Here is a 24502-nt window from a genome sequence, read left to right on the forward strand (position 1 = left end):
TCCCAAACTCCCGCACAAAGAGGATAAACGCTATCACCAGACCTATGTACATAGATAGACTTGGAGGTAAACCTGCCGCACCAAGGCTGCACATTAGCCTTGACTAGCAGGTTAAGGTCCCGGATGTTAACAAGACAACTCTCTCATGATTAAAGATGAGAGCTTGATTAAGCTCAACTGAATACCTGATAGTCTCATCAGCTTTACACTTCATCATCATGAGTCATGGGCAAGTTATTATCAAGGGAAAAGGCCCCTCTCACGATGACTCGGGAAAAGGGTCCCTCTCTCGATGACTCAATGCGCATCGGTCGTCTCTGTGGTCATCCGATCCGATTTTGATCATACGGAGCGCAAAGCAATGCAGACTGACCAACCGGTTTGCAACACAAGCCTTGTTGCAAACACATGAGACCAACATGATGCTTGTTGCTTTTAAAGAAAAATGAGCCACAGCTTGGGTGCCACATAACGGTTCGACGAGTGTGCAACAAGGCTCCTGTTGCAAAGGCCCGAGCGCAACACACTCAGTGTTGCAAACTGTTACACTGACGCGGATGAAGATTCAAGACATAACGGTTCAAGAAGCGCAACAAGGCTCGTGTTGCAAAAGCCCAAGCACAACACACTCAATGTTGCAAACGGCTGCAATCTGGCACATAACAGTTCAACGGGAGTGCAAGAAGGCTCGTGTTGTAAAGGCCCGAATGCAACACACTTAATGTCACAAATGGTTGTGCTGACGCAAGCGGAGATTAGACAGCTATCTCACCCAGCCGATACTTAGCGTCCGTCAATCACGCACTTCGGATCAGATAGCCAGCCAAGACCAGCAAGTTAACTCTTAGTCTGTATTTCTTCCGCCGCAATAAAAATTATAAAAACATATTGCTTGGCGCCTGAATTGTGAAATATTTTTCGTTGACTAATTAAAGCCTTCATTTTGTGCTATCATAGTACCAACATATATACTCCATTCTGAGCTACTCCTTCCGTTTGGAATTATAATACGTTTTAGATATTTTAATATGAACCACAGACGGATTGAAATGACTAAACAAATACCCTAAAACATGTCTATATACATCTAATTTAAAAAGAAAGTTTGAGCATCTTATAATAGTGGACGGAGGGAGTAGCATCCAATTAAACCGGGATCACATGTAACTAACTCAATTGTGTGGCCCAGACCTTCTATCTCAAGGCTAGTAGGAGTACACAGAATGGGCAAACGACCATGCAAAGCAAGCAAAAAGTATGTTAATATCTTAACGAAAAGTGGAGAGAACAAATTAAAGCAGGTTCTGGCAACCTAGCTAAACAGATTGAATTTTTGTTCTATTTTTGTTTAGCAATCTTAAAGGAGAGCTTTATTGGTACTTACACCGGTCATGTCATTAGTTAACCAGCACCTTTCTCATGATCTAATTAAGTAATGGATATGCGATATTCTCGTCGGTCTTTTACGCTGTATCATGAGTGCAATGCTAAGCGATCATCATCATACCAAGCCGCTAATTAAGCGCGTATCTGATTCTACGTAAATAGCATGATCCGAGGGAATTAGCCCGTTTGATTAGCCAACAATAGCACTAAACTTCTTGCTTGTACATGGAAATCCATGTATCACAAGCAAGCAAGCGAGCAGAAAACAGCCAAAAACATAGTGCCTAGCTAATTAAAATGGCATGTCTACCAACCATACATGCATCACACAGCATTATCAGAATATATCAGACATGTTTTAGCTAGCTCTATATTGTGTCATGATCCACTAACAGCTTTAATCAGCATGATTATTGCGTGCATAGTCTAATCCAGACATCATACATTAATCCACAGGCCTTTTCTGGGAATTACTTTCCGATTGTACTCCTGACTTTTCTGAACTGCTTACTGATAGTACAGCCTAATTATTCTGTCGGTCCGGCGTCGCTATGTCTAAAACTGATGTTAACAAGCTAGCTTCCAAATGATTATCTTAAGCTCGAGTGGGGAAGTGTTAGTCTCTTCAGCTTTACACTGGGTCATCATGAGTCATGGGCAAGTTTATACTTCTATCAATCACACGCTCCGCAGCTAGCTCTAGCCCACGCTGGCAAATAGAAAGATAAGAAAAAGGAAGTTGAAACCTAGCCTCTCTGCATCATTTGTGATGCACACAACTTTTTTATATTAATTATTACCCAAAGTATATAACAAAGTCAATCACAACCGAATAATTACAAGATACTAGCTAAGTGTCCGTGCGTTGCCACGGACTAACAAATATATATATACAAAGAGAAAATTCATGTGACATGAGAGTCAAAGGCCATTTTATGGAATGATATCTCATGGTCATGATCTAGTAGGTACATACATCTCGTCATTGTCTTTCTTCCACACTCCATGTCCTACCACGCGACACTCGACTTCCTTCTCCCACCATGCATGCTTTTATCTCCTATTTCTCCTACCTCTACCTTGCACGACAGTACCAAGTTTCTTGTCCAACTATCATAATCTTCTCCGGTAGGGCACCCCCTTAGATTATTACTGACTTGTACATGTTGCAAATAAGATCAACGAAAATGGATACTAAATTTCTGATGAGAAATGAGAATTCAGGGCAATATCTTCCCAAGAAAATAATAATTCCAAGACAATCTTTTTATACCTTCTGTCAACATTGGGACACACATTCCACACAATAAGCATGCAATGATGTTGATACTTGATTAATTGTCAATATATGTCTACAGTAAGATAACTTTACTCAAAACATGTTTTTCTAAGAAGGAAGGATAATTCATATTAGAAAAAAAATAAAGGTTTGGGTTCATCCCACCAATGTTTCTCTTGTGCAACTCATCTCCGCACCTGCTCACGAGATTGGCCTGTCTCGAGCACACCACTCCCACACACCCTCACAAGAGCGGCACAACCAATCTCTGAGTGCCACTGACAGATGCATGGAGCGCTCACTCCAAGCCTGACTATACACATTCCCACTGTAGCCGAATTCAAAGAGAATCAACGGGGCATCATCCACTGCTTTCTCAGGGTCCTATTCATCATGAAATCATAGACCAAGATATTCCTCCCATCCATTTTTTTGGGAAAGGATTTTTCTCGATGTTCCTCTCATCTTCATGGTAGTAATAACCTAAAAACGCCACCAGTCAACTCCGAAGAACATGCAACATTGTGAGAGTCAAAGTCATGGTCAGTCAACTCCGTCAAGAATTTCAAATTATGTGCTATCCAATACGTACTTGTTGCTGATGGAACGACCACATGGATAGCTCCTACAATCTTCATGCAGGTTGCACAAAATTACGCCATAGGAGGTTTCAAACCTTCAATGGGCCACCCTTGGCCATCCAGCCGGTGGTTTTCCATCCTTCCTTACGCCTGACGTCTTGTGGAACCAGGCGCATCCCAGATCCACCGCCTTCCATTCAGGTCGCCACACAAAGGGGAAAAATAGAGTAGGCGGTGTCGCGGAGGAGGAGGCGGTGGTTTTCTATGTCACTGGTGTTTGTGTAGTTGTGCGTTGGAACTTCACAACGTGGGGAGGACGAGGAAATGCGAGAGCAGATTGTCGATGGTGGCATGGGAAAAAGAACGCGGTTTGGGGAGGGGGTCGGTGGCTAGAACTTTGGAAAGGAAGGAAACCTGATTGTGTTTCCCTTTATTTTGTATATGAAAGTTATCGTATGGTTCATGTATGGCAACAAGTCCTATAAAAAAGAACCAAGGATTGATTGATGATTGTGTTTTATTTCATATGGAAACCGATCTGTCAAGGCTACATGTAAGTGCATTGTGACTAAGTAAGGATCAATAGATTGAATTAGATTAGAAAAAAACCAGCAGGAGGGTGGAGTTATTAATTAAGAAAAAAGTCAATAGTGGGAGGTGGGATGAAATAAAACCGGACGAAAATAGAACCGGAGTACCAGGCTACCAACTGCTTCATTAGGAGTAGAGATATCAAGGAGGATAGGATCGAGAGAGGAGTTGGCGGCGTACTGTTTTTTTTATTTTTCGAGAGAGGAATCAAATGACCCATTCTCATATAATAGTAATGATTTATGATTGATCAAAGATTGATCGTGATTTATTCATTTCCATATAAAAGTTACCAAATACTACCCAATATTTTTATGCTTGATTAAAGATTGATCATGAATTATTCCTTTCCATATAAAACTTACCGAAAATAGATCTTATTGGCATATAAATTTGGTTTAAATAGATCGTGGGTAAAATTCCGTTATTTGTTTCCTTAAAATTCGTTATTTTATTTCCTAAAGTAAATTGCATTGATGGGAGGAATCAGTTGATTTAGGTAAGTTAGGAAAGTTAGACCTGTGATCTTTTGTATCTTAGAAAAGTGTTGGTTTACAAGGAAAGAATGGAGACGAAAATAAACCCGTAGAAAAGGGGTGGGGAGGGGGTGGGGGTAATTTGATGGAAAAAAAACCGGTTGAAAATAAACCGGTTGAAAGTGGGGGGACTATTCAACCAAGTCGTCCATTAGGAATAGAGATTCCAAGGGATGAATCCATGCACTGTTTCAAAAAATAAAAAGTAATCCATTTCTTGGGAGAATGGCGTCTTGGCTATCGGCCTCCATGGAGGCCGATTTTTTTTAAATTAAAAATTCGAAAATTTCAGGTTCAAAAAGATTTGATTTTTTTTACAAGTAAGCAAGGATGTGAGGTGTATGTTTGTAAAATTTCAGGAATATCTATCATTTCACGTATATACTCCATTCCAAGCTAGCATCATCCAAGTAATTAATGTGGATCGGATGTAACAAACTCCACAGTGTGGCCCAATCCTGCTATCTTAAGAGCATCTCCAGCCGTTGGCCTCTCAGGAGGCGCTAAAAATTGCCCCCTGGGGGCGCACCGGCGATAAACGACGCGATGGGGACGTGATGCCCCAGTCACTGTGCCCACGTTTTTTTGAAAATATAAATTATGGTACAAACACGGCGCAAATTCAATGAAACTTCGGTGAGTTCGTTCATATTTAAAATATTTTACAAAAAGAAAAAAAAAGCTACTAGGTTACTCCTCGCCGTCTCCCTCGCCGCCCGCCGCCTTGCAGATCTACATGTCGAGGAGGCGGTAGAACCGCGTGTAGTCGCCGCCGCTATCGTCATCGTCGTCGTCGTCTCCGCCGCGGCCGCCGTCCCTGCTGCAACCCTCACCCGGTTGGCGCGGCGGGTTGGACGGTCCGGGAGCGTCGTCGTCGTCGCTGTCGAGGACCACGACGCCGTGCTCGTCCTCGCGCCCACGTTTGCGGGCGGCTATCTCCTCCAGGGCCCGGCGCTGCCGGACCACCTCGTCGCGGAGGTAGTCGTCCCGTGCCCACCGTAGGGCGTCCTCGTCGTAGAAGCCGTGCCGGGCTATCTCCTCGTACTCCGCGAGGAGGCCGGGCTCCGACTTCGGCCTGACAAGGACGAGGCGGCCAGAGGCGGGGGCGGAGTCGTCGATGCAGACGCCGGAGCTGCGGGTGCGCGCGCTGACAGGCGTGTCCTGGGGCTCCGGCTTGACGGGGCGGAGGCAGGGAGAGTCGTCGACCGACCTGACGAGGAGGAGGACGCCCCGGGGTCCATGTGCCTCCGCATCCACGAGCTCCCACGACGGCGAGAGAAGGACGGGGGGAGGGGTACTCCAACCTCGGCGTGTTGCCGCCCTCGATGTACTCGAGGACGGCCTCCAGCGTGCGGCCGGGCACGCCCCACCATCGACGCCTCCCCTCGGAGTTGAGCCTGCCGGAGGGAACGACGCCGTTGGTGGCCTCGAGCTGCTCGGCGTGGCGGCGGCGGAAGTATGGCTCCCAGAGCGGGCTGTCAGGGACATAGCGTGGCCCCTCCCTCGCCGCGCTGATCTCCAGGCCCCGGGCACCCGCATGTCCGGCGGGACCGGGTACTCGGCCTCGAAGAGGAGCCGAGCTTCGTTCCCGTGAAGGTGGCGGCGGCCAGAGCCGTTCGCCGTCGCCTGGGAAGCGTTCGGCCATTCTTTGAGCTGGAGACGGCGAGAGGAGAGGGCGGAAGGAGGAGAAAGGTGGCGCCGGCGGTGGAGACTCTGTGCGTGCCACCGGCGCGCCGGGGGTCGGCTTTATGTAGGCGGAGGCGCCGCGCGTACACGTGGCCGCCGCGTTACGCGTGGCATGCGAGGGGACGCGCGTCGTCTCGTTTTACCGCGCCGCCCGTGAGGCATCAATGGCAGAGGCTGACCGGCACGGCAGCGCGCGACAGTTTTGACATTGATTCGCCGCGGAAAACGAAGCGATGAGGACGACGAAGCGGCGAAAAGCGAGACGAGTCGCTGGCAAGGAGGGCCCGTGGCTCTTTCGCGCCAAAAAAGCTTCGCCCGACGCCCTCGAACGCCCCCCAGCACGTCGGGGTCGGGTTGGGTCCGCCGGCGCCAATTTCGGTCTGAGCCGATGAAAATTAGGCCCTTGGAACGCGACTGGACCGATTTTTTGACACCGACGGCTAAAAACTCGCCTGAGGGGTCTTATTAAGGACGCGGCTGAAGATACTCTAAGGCTACTAGCATACAGAAGGGGCAAATAGCCATGCAAAGCAGCAAAAGTAGGTTTAATATCCTAACAAAAAGCGACGAGAGAACAAACAAAAGCAGGTTCCCGCAGGCTCGCTCAAAAGCCGCGGCTGCTATCGACGCTAGCTTGGCCAAGCATGGGATGGAGATGGACCATATGACAGCGCAAGCTGGAAGCTTGCAGCTTTGGCCACCACGAATTAAACCGGTTGCGTGCTGCCGGGCCGAGCTGCATCTCGCAGTCGGTCGAGATCGCCTCCTTCGTTCCCGGCTGGCTTGCACGCCGGACGAACCGATGCGGAAAGTGAGGGGGGAAGGACGACTTTTCTTTTCTTCTATGTGTGCGTACGTGGAGGCCAAGATCGTTACTCGCCTACCTGCTGCCTGCATAAAATGGACGTGTCACCTGCAAAGCGTCAAAACCAGCTCATCTTTCTCTCTCGCAAAGAAACAAGAAAACCAAAAGGGAATGCTTGATGATCTAATATCAAAAGAGAAAGCTTAACCATATGAAGCGTTCTCGACACAGTGAGGCAAAATTTTGTGTTTTGACCATTTTCTGAAACCTATTCAAGATCTGATCCTAGTTTGAAATTTTTTCGAGATCTGACCCTTTTGCTACCGTCAAAGTCCATGGCGGTAGGGTGTAACAGCCTACCGTCAGAGACCTTGACGGTAGGAAACATCCCTATCGCCAAGGTGCTTGACGGTAGGCACGAACACGCACTGTGTTCAACACTTAGAAGAATTTTACGGTAGGGCATGCAACCCTACCGCTATGGACCTTGACGGTAGCACAAAGGTCAGATCTTAAAATTTTATCAAACTAGGATCAGATTTGGAATAGATATAAAAAAGAATCAAAACACGAAATTTAGCCACACAGCGACCGATCGACGGTATTGCAGGAAGAGCTGACAGCACGCTGGACAGCCGTGTATAGATGCCTGCCCATTTCCAGAGGCGCCAATGCAGTGCATCACTGCCGCACCTCGTGACAACTACAGTATGCGTGTGTGCATCACTGCATGCGTATGCTCAGTCAGTATACGTACCGATTCTGGAGGAGCAACGGTCTGGCCTTGCGAACGAAGGTTACCAAGTCGGGCTGGACGGGGGTTCCCGGGGCGTCGTCTTGCGTTCATGGCTTGCGTACAGTGCGAGGAAGAAGGCCAAATAGTCACGCACTGGCACTGCGCAGTCCCGGTGGCGGAGGTTGCGGGACAGTGACCTGGCTATAGCTATGGCTGGTTAACTCGAGGCGGCTGACCAAGCGCACACGGTCGATCAATCGAGAATCACATGCGCGATCGTGCTGCCGCTACCGCTGTGGCTGAGTGATGGGCGGATCGGAACGTCGGAACCACCGGACGGACGGACGGACGGGTGTGCGTGCGTGCGTGCGTGCATGGTCCGATTAATGTGAGTGAGTACGTACGTGTGCCACACGCACGCACGTACCATGTGGAGAAAAGATCCCGGTGATGATTAACCCGGCTTTTCACGTCGCCGCAAGTGGTCGGTCCGGCACCGACGGCGCGCGCGCGGGCGCCGGGGACGCGCCAACCAACCGCGACCGCGACGCCCCCGCCCGGAGCAGCGCGCGCTGGCACGGCACCACCCCGACACCCGCCGCGGAAACCTCCCCGACCCAACCCTCGTTCGATCAGTCGAGACATTCCGATTGATTGAGTGACTGCTTTGGTCCGGTGGAATCAACACGGCGACGACGAAGGTTTCACGGCGCCCAGAGGAGGCGCGTGTTTCACGGGGCCTTCGTCCTCTTGCCCTACGTTGGCTCAGCTGCTGGCAATTGAAACCAGTCGAGACATCCTCAATTCATGAGTCTCTGCCTGCTCAACTTGAACCAGTGAGTGCGTGCAACAAGCCAAATGAAACTCATCGACGGCAAGTCCAGACGGATCGGGGCCTCTGCTCGCTAACGCAACGAGTCGGACCGAACTGCAGGGTCGCTTATGTAGCTTGAGGACGTTGATGTTTGCCGAGCTCGGTGCGCTCGCCATACACCCGTAATCACGACGGAAAACGACGTGCACCAACCTCCGGCCAAGCAGACGCCCGGCCGAGACAACAGAACGAAACAGGGAAGACGTAGCATGTATTTTTCGGGTCTCTTGTCTTTGCATGTATACAAGCAAGTACACCGAGGTTTGGTCTTGTTGGCGTTAATTCAGAAACTAAATCATCTTGAAACTGGTTGCCGATCGAGTGTGACCTGCCATGGCCGCAGCCGGTGGGCACCGAGGTCGATGTGTGGGTGTGGCGTCGTGATGTCTGGCATTGGGACGGGATGCCATGTTAGGGTGTCTCCAAAAGTGTATGCCGGTTGATCAGTATCAATTTTGTTAGGATAGTGTGAGCAAACCTTTGTAAAGGTGCCCCTAATCAGTGTTTATCCAGAATCTTCGACATATTGTATATGCCGAAAAAAGATTTCGCCCCGCATTATTGTATATGTGCGGGTCACATTTAAAACTAGTTCCGTCATTTTTAGAACATTTTTACAAATCTGTTTACTATCGACCCGCTTGATTAGAATGACGGACCAAAAGGGCTAGCTACACTTTACCTTTGTGCATGCTCTTATAGCCCTCTAGGCGCCTTCAGTCCAGAACATGTTCAGTGCACCCAAATGATATAGGGGTTTAGGGATTCAAAATTTAGCTTTAATGAATAAAGCTTTGTTATGCAAATGGTAGTGGAAGCTATTTAACACTGAGGGTCTTTGGAAGCAATTGCTAGTCAATAAATATCAAAAGAGTAAACGTCTTGCTGGAATTAAAAAAGGAACATGGGGATTCACAATTTTGGCCTGAGTTGATTAAACATCAAGAAATTTCTTATCCTTATGTAGGCTTGTTGTGGGAAATGGGTAGAATGTAAGATGTTGGGATAATAGATGGGTTGGGAACATACCTCTTAAGGGAAATTCCCCTAGGTTATACCACAACATGTGTTTTGACAAGAACAAATCTGTCAGTGAGATGTTGGGGAACGGCCTTGATGTTGTACAATTTAGAAGAACACTTTGTGGAGATTCTCTTGAGCTTTAGAATCATATTAAGGAGGTATGTGGCGGGGTGACACTTACAGATCAAAAATACAGGATTCAGTGAACTTTGACAAAAAAATGGTTTGTATATTGTTAGAACGTGTTACAGATACTTGACTGAAAATGGGACGAGATATCCACATAATTTTTATTGAAAATTTAAATACCCCCAAGAGTTAAAGTGCTTCTTTGGCTGGTTCCTCGAAATAACATTCTTACGAAAGATAATTTACTTAGAAGGGGATGGGTTGTGGAATTTTTTTTGCCCTTTTTGTGTTAGAGATGAGAACATTAACCATCTATTTTTTGGTTGCTATGTCGCCTGATTGCTCTGGAATATTATGAAATGTGCCTTCGATTTACCTAATATACCCGAGAATATATAATACATGTTTGACATATGGCTTAAGAACTTTAGTAAAGATTTTAGAAATTTGGCAGTAGATGGAATATCTGCTCTAGACAATTTGGAAGCTGGGAAATGGTGTGATATTTGAAAATGACAAGGTTTCTAATCCTCGTGTTCCTGTTAACCTGGTTGTTAAAATGCTTCATGTTTGGTTTATTTGGCAGACAATCCAGAAAAAAAACAAGGGGTGCTAAAATGGGGCGTAAAAAAGGTTGAGATGATCGCTGGAGAGGTTTTCAGAGCTGCCCAAGGATGGAGGTCTTCGCTTCGGATCACTGCTGGATGAAGGGAGACGACCCTTTCCTAGTGGAGCTTTGGCTGGTTTCCTCCAGTATTTTGTTATGAAACCTATCTATAGCAGGATTGTTCGAAAATACATGCGGCTGGTGTCAGCTGAAAAATAAAATATTCGTCCTGTAGACCCAGATTGTGGCTTTCCCAAGATGAGGAGAGTGATGCTCGTTGAAACTTCTAAGTCTCCCAAGGTTTGGATGGCCAGTTGGGGATAGCCTAACTGGGTTCATCTTCAAATCATGCATCATTGTGTTTGTTTTATTTTTTGTCTTGGTGTTGGTAGTTTGTTCCAGAAAGACATTGTGATTTCTGTTATTGGAAATTGGAGAGGGGGCTCATTTAGAAAAATGGTAAGTATTTGCTATTTAGACTGGACGCACCGTGCCTCTCCAATCGTTAGAAGGAGAAGAGATGGGCATCCATATTTGGAAAAAGAGAGTTTTTTTACATAAATCAACCACTCCAAGTTGTTGGTATTTTGCTATAAAAACCTAAGTTTCGGGGAATTTTTCGATATGAAACTTAGTATCAGATGAAACTCATGTATGGTATATGGAGTTTTAGATGAGAATCTTTCAGATCGATTTTCTTAATTGAGATGGTCTGCGAGTAGATAGTGACAAAAATGTAATATTATTTTTATAAAGACATAATATTATTTTCTCTGGAAATAACAGCAACAAAAACCCCAAAGAGATAGAGTGGTGGTTGATTTGGTTAAAATATAATGGTATTTATGTAAATATGCTACAACCTAATTTGTGTTGAATCTTGCCCGTTACCTTTTCGTCCAGCGAACCAAAAAAATCACGGGTGCCTCATGTGCATATATTTGGCCAATGCACCAAATAGGTTCTTGTCACAACTTGTATCCAAGCCCGACCATATCAACCATAGTCATACTCGACATATTAAATAGATGATGATAAGATAATGACACGACAATGATGCAAATCCATGCATATTCTAAATCACAATGAATCATTCTCTCTTGTTAACTCTAAATAGTGGTATTTCTGGGAAGTACAATATGTAACTAAAGCAGTTTTCACATTTCAGTGCAACAAGTGAATATGTACACCGACTGCACCCATGTCTCTCCGATTATCGCATGGAGAAGTTATGGACATGCTCTTTTTTTGAAACAGATGAAAAAGGTTTGCCTCGTATATTATTTAAGAGAGAAGAAAAGTTTTTGTTACAAATACACCCCTTAAGACAACAAAGGAACTACTCTCCCGACATGATTGTCCCTTATTTCTTATCCCCCGTGACCACCCAAAGCAAGGCCTCCTTCATAGGCATATTAAATCATTATAGGATTTTGCTATGAAACTAAGTTTCAGATACAAAACTAAAATTTGGTATTTTTGGGGTATGAAACTATGTTTCAAGAGATTTTTATGGAGTCAAACTTGGTTTGTTCATCATTCACACCTTTAATTGCGGGAAAAAAAGATGTCTACCAACTTGCCCAAGTAGATGCATGAGACGAAGAGTAGAGATAGGACATGTAAGCTGGTTTTTTGGTCTCTTATAATATATCAGAGTCCTTTTCGTAAAAACAACAACAACAAATAAATCGTAGTTTGGTCTTGTTCATGTTGATTCGGGAAGTGACTCAACTTGAAACTAATTATCGATCGAGTGACCTGCCATAGCCGTAGCCTGTTGGCAGTGAGGTCGATATGTAGCATCGTGATGTCTAGCTAGCTAACTCTGGGTGGGATACCATGTTAGGTATCTACAAAAGTGCATGTTCAGGTGATTATCTATTTTGCTATGTAGGATGATTTGAGATAACCTTTGCAATGGTACCCTATTAGTGTTACCTAGAATCTTCATTGGTACTCAGGCTAGTCAATATTGTTGTCTTTGTGTAGGTCACATTTAAACCAGTTCCGTCATTTTAGGACACAACTATTTTGTGTGACCAGTTTACTATCGACTCTTGATGAGAATGATATACCGAAGGACTAGCTACACTCTAGCTTTGTGCATGCCTTAGTTTTCAAGGTGGTTTAAGAATATGTCTATGAACCCAATGTATATGTGCACCGGATGTGACCATGCTTCTTCAATTGTTGGATGGAGAAGTGATGGCCATGATCTGTTGACTCCTGCCATATTAAACACATTGTATTTCCATAAAAATCAACCTTCGGTATTTTGCTATGAAACTAATTTTTGATACAAAACTAAGTTTCATGAAGTCTTGGGTATGGAAGTAAGTTTCATCAAGTTTTAAGATATGAAACATGATGAAACTTGTGTGTGGATTATCAAGTTTTAGATGAGATAACTTGTTGGGTTGATTTTCTGAGCTGAGGTGGATTGCGGGTTGATATTGGTAAAAATATAAGGTTATATTTCCTAAAAATAGCAGCAACCAAAACCCCAAAGAGCTGTGGTGCGCACTGATTTTTACAAAATACAAGATTATTTATGTAAACTAGAGAATACCCTGACGCGTTGCTGCTGAAATCGATTGCAATATATTTCAGGGATTTGATTGTATGAAGCTTTCATCGTTGAATTAATAATATATGAACTAAAGCTGAAAATAAATATTATATATTGTATTTGATTATTGTGTACTTAGAAAATATTTTGAATAGAAGTGGCATAACTTAATGAAAAAAAAATTCATGCATATTGAGTGGACCTTTGATGATGTGGCATGTGTGGTGAGATGAAATGTGTGCATGAGATCAAGTAATAGTGAAAAACTTTTTCTCATGCATGTAGTGGTGGGCCTTTCATGAGGTGGCATCTATGCATGTTGAGATAAATATAATAGTGGGAATCAACTTCTTATGTATATAGAATAAGCAGCCACCTAACCTGTGTTTAATCTTGCTCGTCGCCTTTTCATCCAATGACCTAAACCATAGGCGCGGTGCATTGGATACATTCTCCCCATGACTTGTATCCAAGCCCAATCAAACATAGTCATACTCGGCGTCTTAAAGCGGTGATGGTAAGCTAATGACACGACAATGATGTAAATCCGTGCGCATTCTACATCAACACCATGAATCACTCTTTCTCAGTAACTCCAATAAGCGGTCTTTCAAGAAATGTGTAACTGAATGCCATGTGTAAATTTCAACATACCGTCCTACCATGCATCGACTTTGTCGTGTCGGCCCCGTGTCCTGAAATTCGATTCCGAAAGTATTTTTACCGTATGTAAATTGCCGAAACGGCTTCCGATTCCGTGGATCGAACCAAAATCTCTGCTGACTAAATCGAATCACGCGTCGACAAAAGTTTAACAAGGTTTGAATGAATCTTGTATGAGATATTCGCAAAAAAAATCTTTTCTGAAATGTGGCCGAGCTTATGTTTTGCCCGGACATGTTGGCACCCACGCACATGTCTGATGTGCGTACCACTTCTCCGGAGACTGTTCACGCCCCGGTCGAGACAAAGAGTCGTCCCGGCAGGTTGTACCACGCCACAGGCGTACGCCGGGGCCACCTCCCCTTTTTACGTTGGGCGCTCGCTGTCACGGGGCGATCGGGCAGATCACCAGCCGTTAAAATTTTCGTCAGAGCAGCGATCGAGCCGGCCCGCCGTTATATACCACGCGCCCCGGAGCCTTCCCTTGAGCACGCAGCGCACTGCACCCCGCAGCCCGCACCACACCAACCAGCAGCACTGCCCTCCTAGCTAGTGCCGGCCACTCGAACGAGCAAGCGCAGCCGCTGCTTCTGTCGGCGGCAGGGTAGGTGGCGCCGTGCGTGCGTGCGTGAGGTGGTCGGCCGGCGAGGATGATGAGGACGGTGGCGGTGGTGGCGGTGGCCGTGCTGCTGGCGGCGGCGGTGGCGGCGGAGGCGAGCTCGCTCAAGGTGGGGTACTACGACAAGAGCTGCCGGGGCGTGGAGAACGTGGTGAAGTGGCACGTCGCCAGGGCCATCAAGGCCAACCGCAAGAGCGGCGCCGCCCTCGTCCGCCTCATCTTCCACGACTGCTTCGTCAGGGTACGTACGCCGCCGCCGCCGCCGTCTATCTCTCTCTTCTCTGTCACTCCGGCCGGCCACTGCTATGCTCTTTAACCCGTAACCACACCGCCGGCCACTGCTGTCGAGCTAGCAGAAGTACCTCTGTGTACAGTAGCACTGGTTAAGCTAGCTAGTAAGAGCAGTTTGTCCATGCGTGCAGCCCACCTGCAACTTTACATGGTGCATGCACAGTGACTTCGCTCGTGATCCACAATGCCGCAGCACATTCGTACACGAGGCAATTCAATTCGAAGCTGGAATGGGTATATATTCTGAAAGAACCAATCAGTGAACATGGCAATTAGTTAAGCACGGAGTTATCTGGACAGTTAGGAGCCATCATAAGTTTCAAAGTAGTCCCAGATGTTAGGCTAGCGGAGTAGTTGGTTTGCACGTCATTGTCATCGCCCAGATGTGAATCATGGAAGCACGTCACTCCCAGCCACTATGCTCAACTTGAACAGTTGAACGGCTAGCTTCCGTGCGCTACCTCCTCACCAGCTGATGCACATAACTTGCGCAGCTAGCCCAGCTGATGCCGAGGATAACACTTGCACAGCCGAACCGATGCCGCCGGAACACGATGCTTTCCTTGGACATGTAGATATCCATCTTTCCAGCTATCTAGGCCGGCCGCTCGCCTTTCACTTTGCTAGGACCCGGCAGCATCACTGTGCCGCCCATTGTCATTATCTCCGGCTCTCTTCCTCTGCTTTTCTCTTCTCCTTTTTCTGCTTTTCTTCCGTGTGCCCGGTGTCGTTGTCTTTTGTCATTTCTCTGCTTTTAATTCCCCATGTGCCTGATGATGATACGCGTGATAATAGGCTCTCTTGAGAATCCACGGTTATGCGTCGTCATCGTAGGAGTCGTTTAGATTTTTCCTCGAAATTTCGTGAATGATTGGGCGACTTTGGATGACAAATTCTAACGATCCGCGGTTAGGCGTCTGTGTCCATGGCTATCCGGCATGTAGAATTTTCTTGGTAAGAGTCATGTTGTGCTTTCCATTCCCCTAAGTAGGCAGGCACCCCTATTAAGAATGAGAGGAGTGTACAATGCGAGTACAATACTTGACAGCAAAAGGGCAGTTTTTAGTTTTGGTTTTGCAACCTAGAATAGATAAGGTGGTTACTTGTAGCATCTTTACTTGACTACTAGATGCCGGTACTTGATGGGTGTTTCTCTTCTCAATATACAACTAGGTCTAAAATGCTAGGTATAAAGTATAGATAAAGTGTGGAGGATGATTGTGATATATTTGTAATATACTGTCTTTGAACATCAACTAGTGTAAACTAATTGCATTGTGTGTATTCTATAACTAGGATAGGAATGTATTAGACTTTTTTTGTGGGGTATATGAATGTATTAGACGTTGTTAGCTTTTCCCTTGTTCTTTTGCCATGGAAAGAAAACACAGAAGAAAGGCAAGCCATAGACTGTAAAGAGAAAGAGAAAGCGCACCTATATCAAAGATCAATAATTGGTTGCACCAGTGCTCAATATCCGCACCCCACAAGTTCAAATGATCTGTTGAAAATCTCCTATAGTACTATTTGTATTTAAGAGTAATTAATATGTAATGGATTATAGGTGGAAAACATAAATATTCCCCTTTTCATCTGAAAATGAAGGTGCATACAAGTCTCTCCGAGATGGTCCATCTATCAGTACGTAACTAATTAGACTAATCGATACTTATTGCCCAATAATGCACATTGCCGACAGTTCATTCGGAGTGCATGTCTGTCCAACAACTAAAAGGTAATCAGCACATTTCAGATCCAGATCGTGCTATAATAATGCTTTGCAAGTACCGACGAAATGACTTCCCATGCACACTTCAGCTGTGTGATTGGTTAAAATGCTTGATTTGTCCCATCAAAGCTAAGGAATTGTGCTAGTAACAACCATGCTTAGGCTGGTCATAGTGGGGAGTAACTTAGACTAGTGTCATGCATATGACACTAGTCTAAGTTACTATCTTCATAATGAAAGTAACATAGTAGTAATACTATCATAGATTGCTTTATTTATTATCTCGTAGACTCATTTTGCCTCGGGAAACGCTATGTTATAATAATATATTATGTTACCACAAGCACCTCTTTTCTCATTAAATACTTGCCACACAAACAAAATTGTCTTGGGATGTGTTAAGTTACTACCTAAGTTACCGCCACTATGTCTAGCCTTAGTTAGTTTAAGATAATTGGGTAAGATAATCAATTGTTGGAGTATGATCAACTGGATAACTAACGGAAGAACGTACGTGCAGGGCTGTGACGCGTCGGTGCTGCTGGACCCGACGCCGGAGAACCCCAACACGGAGAAGACGGCGCCGATCAACATCGGCCTGGCCGCCTTCGACCTGCTCGACGACATCAAGTCGGCGGTGGAGGACCGGTGCCCCGGCGTCGTCTCCTGCGCGGACATCCTCATCTTCGCCGCCCGCGACGCCGCCAGCCTGCTGAGCAACGGCCACGTCCACTTCGACGCCCTGGCGGGCCGCCTGGACGGCGTGCACTCCCACGCGGCGGAGGCGCAGCAGGACCTCCCCGACTCCACCTTCACCATCGCGGAGCTCATCCAGAACTTCAAGCGCAAGAACTTCACCATCGAGGAGCTGGTGATCCTGTCCGGCGCGCACGCCGTGGGCGTGGGCCACTGCTCGTCGCTCCGCGCCCGGCTCACGGCCCCCGCCGACCAGATCCTCCCGGCATACCGGGGCCTCCTCGCCGGCAAGTGCGCCAAGGGCCCGGACCCCATCGTGCCCAACAACATCAGGGACGAGGACGCCGGCGCGGTGGCGGCGGCCGTCCCGGGGTTCCTCCCGAAGCTGAGGAAGGTCAAGGACTTCCTGGACAACAGCTACTACCACAACAACCTGGCAAGGATCGTCACCTTCAACTCCGACTGGCAGCTGCTGACGGAGAAGGAGGCGCGCGGCCACGTGCACGAGTACGCCGACAACGGCACGCTGTGGGACGAGGACTTCTCCGACTCGCTCGTCAAGCTCAGCAAGCTGCCCATGCCGCACGGCAGCAAGGGCGAGATCAGGAAGATGTGCCGCTTCGTCAACCACTAGCTTTCCAACTCCCAAGTTCCTACCGCTGACGTTTTTCATGGTTAAATTTGCATCGATCGATCGCGTTTGATTATTCGTTTGTTGTTATGTTATGTTTTCATTTTCTTCTTCTTCGATTTGTGGGATTGATTTGTGGACAAATGTGCGCGTGCGCCTGCGTGCGATCTGTGTAGATTTTTTCCCCGTCAAGTGTTGTGCCTTTTGGTTGGCTTGGATATCATGTATCAACGCATCCAATGCTCATGTAATAATAAGGGTAAAAGAAGATGATGAAGTAAATTACGTAGTAGTACAATTGCCCCTATAGTTTGCCCCGTTCTTCGACAAAATGAATGTTGGTCGTTCACATATGTTGGTTCTTTACCAGGCCCGCGTTTTTCCTGCCTTTTTGGGCCATCCATCACTAGTGTCCGCATTCCTGGCATTGGCTTATTCCAAAAAAAAATATATACTCCCTCCGTCTTATAATGTAAGACATTTTTGACACTCTACACTATGAGACGGAGAGAGTATATCGTAACTTCGCTCACCAATTTACTCCCCAAACATGAGGGGGTTGAGCTTTGGTGCCTTAAAGGCAGGTGCATCTGGGTGCATGACATGTGGGCCCAACAGGTGACTGGCCCAAATCTCACACACCCAAAAGGTAGGTAATGTTACGGTACTGAAGCAGAGGAGGAGAGTCGACCAAGATTGGCGGAGGGCGATGATTGTTGCCGATAGTGGCGGATAGCAGCAAGAGGAGAGATAGACATCAACTTCAAAGGAGATTTTGACCCCTTCATCACGCATAATGCTACATCTACGTAAATATTATCACTACCTTACGGCTCAAAATAAACTTATAGAATGTAAAGTAACGTTCACGTAATTAAAAAAATTGTTTCATACCATTCAAACAAAATTGTATTTGGCACTTTACATAAATGTCCATGCATTTGAAAAACATGTTGGTCACATTTTAGAAAAAATTTAATACGATGTAAAAAATGTTTGTGTTGTTCCCAAAATGATTATGCAAGTAAAAACAGGTATACATGTACTAAAAAAGTTTAACACGTATTAAAAATGTTCAAAATATGTATTTAAACAAATGTCTAATGTGTATGAAACAAATATTTGAAGAGTATATGAAAAATGTACAATATGCATTGTAATAATTTGAGACATGTTGTCCAAAATAAAAAATAAAAAGAGAAGACCCAAAGAAAACCGGTGAACCAAACACTGGAACTCACTGTTAAAGTATTCTTTTTGTCTGTATTTTATGTAATAGGAAACTAGCACAATATCCCACCGAATATTGTTGTATGATTCGGTTGAGGATTTGCTTTGATTCACCTGGATTAGCAAGGCATGTTGAGGGAGTCCTGGATTAGGGGGTCTCCGGACAGCCGGATTATATCCTTTGGCCGGACTGTTGGACTATGAAGATATAAGATTGAAGACTTCGTCTCGTGTCCGGATGGGACTCTACTTGACGTGGAAGGCAAGCTAGGCAATATGGATATGTATATTTCCTCCTTTGTAACCGACCTTCTGTAACCCTAACCCCTTCCGGTGTCTATATAAACCGGAGGGTTTTAGTCCGTAGGACAACATACAATCATACCATAGGCTAGCTTCTAGGGTTTAGCCTCTCTGATCTCGTGGTAGATCTACTCTTGTACTACCCATATCATCAATATTAATCAAGCAGGACGTAGGGTTTTACCTCCATCAAGAGGGCCCGAACCTGGGTAAAACTTCGTGTCCCCTGCCTCCTGTTACCATCCGCCTTAGACGCACAGTTCGGGACCCCCTACCCGAGATCCGCCGGTTTTGACACCGACATTGGTGCTTTCATTGAGAGTTCCTCTGTGCCGTCGCCAGAAGGAAGGATGTCTCGTCTCGTCTTTGAAGACGGTACTACTGTCGGGGGATCTTTGGCTGTCGGCCAAACTCTCCGGCTAGGCGGTTTCATCATGACCGCCTGTTCGGCCGCCGCGCCGACGATGACTTCTCGGGTCATCGAAAACAGCCTCCACGTCAAATCGGCACTCGCCGAACAGATGGATCCAATGGAGCTCGCCTCCTTAAACGAGCTCTTAGATCGCATCGCCGCCTTGGGAGTCGCTACGGACTATGATCAGATTGGGCTTAAACCCGATCAAAGGGAGATTAACTCTCCACCGGTCACCCATCATATTGCAGTGGTGGAGGAACAATGCGGCGACCTCTCCTCCATCTTGAGCATCAACTATGTCCGGATTCCCGAGCTCTCTGAGCCGGACGCCCGTTCGCGGGAGGACAACAACCAATCCCTGAACTTAGAGTCAGGCAGCGGGCTAGGATTATCGGGTCACATCCCGGAACCGGAACTTCCAAAATTGGAAATTCCTCGGCCCCTGGATCCCAGATCAGGTGAGGGTTCGGATTCAATTCCACCCACTCACCCAAATATAAGCGATCTTTCCCAAATGATATTATAAACAACCACGACGCTACGGGCCGGATTGCCAAATGGGCCATTGAGCTCCTCCCGTTCGACATAACATACAAACCCCGACGAGCCATTAAATCACAAGTATTGGCCGACTTCGTCGCCGAATGGACGGAGGCCGAACTCCCTAAAGAGTACGGCGCATACTCCAACTGGATCATGCACTTCGACGGTTCTAAAATGCTGGCCGGTCTAGGGGCTGGCGTCGTCCTGACATCCCCAACCGGGGATACCGTTCAGTATGTATTGCAAATATTGTATACAGACTCCAACAATGCAGCCGAATACGAAGCTCTGTTGGATGGTCTTCGGATGGCAGTCTCCATGGGCATTCAAGGCCCGGAGGTGCGTGGGGATTCAAACATCGCAATATCCCAAATAAATGGAGACTTTGACGCCAAGGATCCGAAAATGGCGGCCTATCGAAACGCCGTCCTAAAAATGTCAGCTCGGTTCGAGGGGCTTGAGTTTCACCATGTGGCTCGAGAGAACAATCAGGCGGCGGATGTCCTCGCCCGCATCGGCGCAAAACGCGATACGGTCCCCCCCCAACATATTTCTGGAAAGGTTGTTCAAGCCATCCGTAGTATGGGAAGGAGACACCGGTAACAATAGTCCGGACCCGTCCAAAATGCCCGATACCGAATACTCTGACACAATCGGAGGCTCTGCCACCGAAATAACACCTTCAGCCCACGTAATAATGGCCATTATTTCCCCGTGGACAGAACCATTCCTGGCCTACCTAACTAGACATGAACTTCCGGAGGACCAAAATGAGGCACGCTGCATAGTGCGGTGATCCAAGGCCTACAGGGTCCATGAGGGAGAATTGTACAAAAAAGCACTACTGGAGTCCTTCAAAGGTGCATCTCCAAAGAGGAAGGGCGGAATCTTTTGGCAGAAATACACGCCGGACTCGGCGGTCGTCACGCCGCAGCCCGGGCCCTTGTAAGTAAGGCCTTCCGCACAGGATTCTATTGGCCAACAGCACGGACAGACGCACAGGACTTGATCCAACGTTGCGTCGGTTGCCAGCTCTTTGCAAATCAAAGCCACATGCCACCCACCGCCCTCCAAACAAGCCCCATTACATGGCCCTTTGCGGTCTGGGGGCTTGACATGGTTGGACCCCTTAAAGGGGGAACCCACAAGAAAAAATACTTACTGGTCATGGTGGATAAATTCACCAAATGGATAGAGGCCAAACCTGTTAAAACAGCCAAATCCGGACCGGTGATAGACTTCATATCCGGGGTTGTACACCGTTATGGCGTCCCCCATATCATCATCACTGACAATGGCACGAACTTCACGGCCGACGAGGTAAAACTCTGGTGCAACAAAATGGGCATCAAGCTCTATTATGCTTCAGTCTATCACCCACAAACCAACGGTCAAGTCGAGCGGGCAAACGGTCTTATAATGAGTGTCATTAAACCCAGATTAGTGCGTTCCTTAACGGAGTCTGACACGCACTGGGTAGAGGAGTTCGACTCCGTACTCTGGGGGCTGCAGACCACGCCGAATTGTAGTACCGGATATACACCGTTCTTTATGGTGTACGGCGCAGAGGCAGTCTTGCCCTGCGACATAATTCATGACTCACCTCGAGTGCGCATGTATGAAGAAAGAGAAACCGAGCTCGATCGGCAGGACAGTCTGGACACCTTGGAGGAGGAGCGGGACGTAGCCAAAGCCCGTTCCGCATTTTATCAACAATAGGCTCGCAGATACCAAAGCAGAGAAGTACGGGCCAAAACTTATAACGTTGGCGAACTAGTTCTACGCCTGCCGGATAAGAAAAAGAACAAGCTCGAGCCCAAATGGGAAGGTCCCTTCATTATTGACCAAGTTCTGACCGGTGGAGCGTACCGACTGCGGGATGCATCGACTAGTTGACTCGAGCCAAACCCATGGAACGTGGCCAGGCTCTGAAGATTCTACGCCTAGCACCGAACTCTATGTTAGTCCCCTCCCTTTGTCCATTTTCTGCATATACATCATCTGTCTTGTTTCTCTTTCTTTCTTTCTCTTATTATTTCTCTAGGCCTTCAAGGGTCACCTTGTGCCTCACTTGTACATTACAGATGCGCTAGCCGCACTCTTCATACCTGGGGGCTTCTTTCACAGAAGCTTAAATTATTTATCTGGGCCTCACTCCCAACACATGTGTTATACGTCCACATGTACCTTTTTTCACCATTATATGCATCGATATGACTTAAGTTTTGGCTAAGCTGGGTTGCATGGCTCTTGTATTTATGCCCTACGTTCCCGTTAATTCGGCTAGGGCATAAGGGGAGCACCTCTGCGATTGTTACTGCCGGGTCAGCCGGATGTGTACCTCAGACTGGGTGAAGCCGAAAGCTAGCGTTCTTAAGGGAATATTCGGTCGGTGAACAAAAGATGATTTTTATTTATTGTCCATATCTGCCCCCAGATGCTTTTTTCTGCGTTTCTTATCGCAGTCCGGACATGCACTTTAGGGCATGCTTACCCAGGGAAAGGAACCCTTAACGGAACTATTCTCCCTGGAAGATGTTTCTTACTACCCATTTAATATAACATAACTAGTTGGGCACTTGTCTGATAAAGCACTAATGACCCCTACGCCTGGTCTCCACGCATACCCCGGTTTTATATAACTGAACGGGTATTCGGATTCACTCCGGACTATCGGGCCCGGAGGTTGAAGCGAAAAGGTCCGCAACGACAAATGATCTACAATCCGGCTAGAAGGCATTATACATGTCACTTTGATTACATAGTCATGCGGACTGACTAAATTCCTCCTCTATACCATCCAACAGGCGGTCCAGCTTACAATCCTGTTGAGAATACTTTGCGGCTAATTCTACTTGCCCATAAACTAAGTTAACGGGGATCTCTTTTCCATCGGGCCCCACAGGTTCGACCTCGGCCATGTGATTTGGGTCTGTCTTGGTATACCGCGTCTTCACCATGGCCCAGGCTTCTCTGGCACCCTGTCGGCAGGCTGATATCTTCCATAAACGGAAGCGCCGCAGTGCTCCCTTCAGCTTCTCCGCAAGCTCTGCAACGCCTTCTGGCAGGGAGACGGACGGCCACAAGGCCTGGGCAACACCCTGCATCACCTGTCGGACTTGTTTGTGCAGATGTGACAGCTCGGACAGAAAATTACCCGCAGACCCGGGCATTTCCTCCGCGTCAGCATACCTACAGACATAACGCTGTTAGACAACTTCTTCACCGAATTCCTCTAAAAAGGATTCGTTCAAACACTTACTGAAAATGCCGCGACGAAGCCACTTATTCTCCTTCTCGGAGTCCGCAAGCTGGCCCCGAACATCTTTTAGTTCCATGTTCAGCTTAATGTTGGCGTCTTGGAGATTGTTTTTCTCTAGCATAATCTTAGTCAGCACACGTTTGCCAGCCTCTGGCTGTCGCATAACATGCTGGTCCACTGGACTTTCTTCGGACTCATCTGCAAAATCAATTGTTAGATCTGCAGACACGCCGCACACTATATGGTAACCACCACTCTTTAAAGTAAATGTTACCAGCGGGAGGCTTTTTCTGTTCCTGCAATGCGGCAAGAGCAGCCCCCAGTTGGGTCTTGCATTCCTCCAGCTCCAGGGACAACCTAGTATTCTTCTCTGTAAGAACCTGCAAATTAAAGATGATCCTTAAATCAGTTCTGCTAACTGTTTCAAGTCTCAGGGGCTACTGATACATATAAATTGTCAGATTTACTCACCCGTACATCCTTTACATACTGATCTGTGGCTCTGGCTAGACCATCTTGAGCAGCACGGAGGAACGCCTCTCCAGAATTGAAGGCGTCGAACGCCTCTGGTGAGAAACAAGCGTCGCGGAGTACGGCCCGGCGGCGCCTATGATTCATGGCGCTTTCCACTTCTGAGTTTGTAGCGGATAATCTATCCGCATCCTCTGTAGGAGGATTATCCGGCACCTGCCCCATATCGGCTTCCGCCTCTATGTCCGGTCCTGGCGCCCGGCTGGTGGAAGCATGATTAGTAACATCGCCGGACATATTCCGGCGAGCATTTTTTCTGTTAAAGAAACGCGGGGGTCATTATATTTCAAGAAAGACGATAACCACGGAGCGGGGTTTGTTATACCTTTGCGCCGGCGTCTCCGTCCTGACCGCCTTCCTTTTTGGCCTACCCGGCCTCGGTGCCTCCTGTTGGCGCGTTGCCGTGGGTTCGTCAGGGCGTCCCGAATGCCTTCCCTGTAAAATGCCATGTGTATATGGTGGGTGAAGTGTCTAAAAGGGGATCCTAGTTTTGGAGTTGGGATTTTTGGTTTTTCTTACGTGCGATGCAGGGAGCAGTCCGGGATAGTCGGCCGTAATGGCCACCATGGCATCGTCGTAGCTTAACTGATAGAACTACCGGTCTATCAGCTCCACGGATATAACCGAATCTTCTTCGAGTCCGGAGTCGAGGGCCCGGTCAGGGTCCTCCGGTTGTGGAGAAGGGCTGCTGACCTCCTTTCTGGCTTTTCGCAGTTCCTGCCGCAAAGTGGCAAGGTGAATACTTACGACAAAGAATGCGGGAAAAATGGGAGCAGGGAGATAT

At 47.1% G+C, this 24502-nt stretch overlaps 1 protein-coding gene across 1 annotated transcript; it reads left to right on the forward strand.

The window, feature by feature from the left end:
* The first annotated feature begins 13969 nt into the window (after nt 1-13969).
* On the forward strand, nt 13970-17726 carry LOC125547363 (peroxidase 2). The gene is made up of 2 exons (XM_048711262.2): nt 13970-14328; nt 16628-17726. Exons 1-2 carry the CDS (start codon nt 14119-14121, stop codon nt 17435-17437), a joined length of 1020 nt encoding a protein of 339 aa, XP_048567219.2. The 5' UTR covers nt 13970-14118; the 3' UTR covers nt 17438-17726.
* Nucleotides 17727-24502: the final 6776 nt, after the last annotated feature.

This window comes from Triticum urartu, chromosome 1A (genome assembly GCF_056163025.1).
Source record: "Triticum urartu cultivar PI428250 chromosome 1A, HENAU_Tu73, whole genome shotgun sequence".
Classification (NCBI taxonomy): Eukaryota; Viridiplantae; Streptophyta; class Magnoliopsida; order Poales; family Poaceae; genus Triticum; species Triticum urartu.

Excerpts from the sequence above, each read along its gene's own strand:
- LOC125547363 (XM_048711262.2), top strand. The coding sequence starts at position 14,119 with ATGATGAGGACGGTGGCGGTGGTGGCGGTGGCCGTGCTGCTGGCGGCG. Across the intron at positions 14,329-16,627 it reads TCCACGACTGCTTCGTCAGG|GGCTGTGACGCGTCGGTGCT; the intron begins GTACGTACGCCG and ends ACGTACGTGCAG.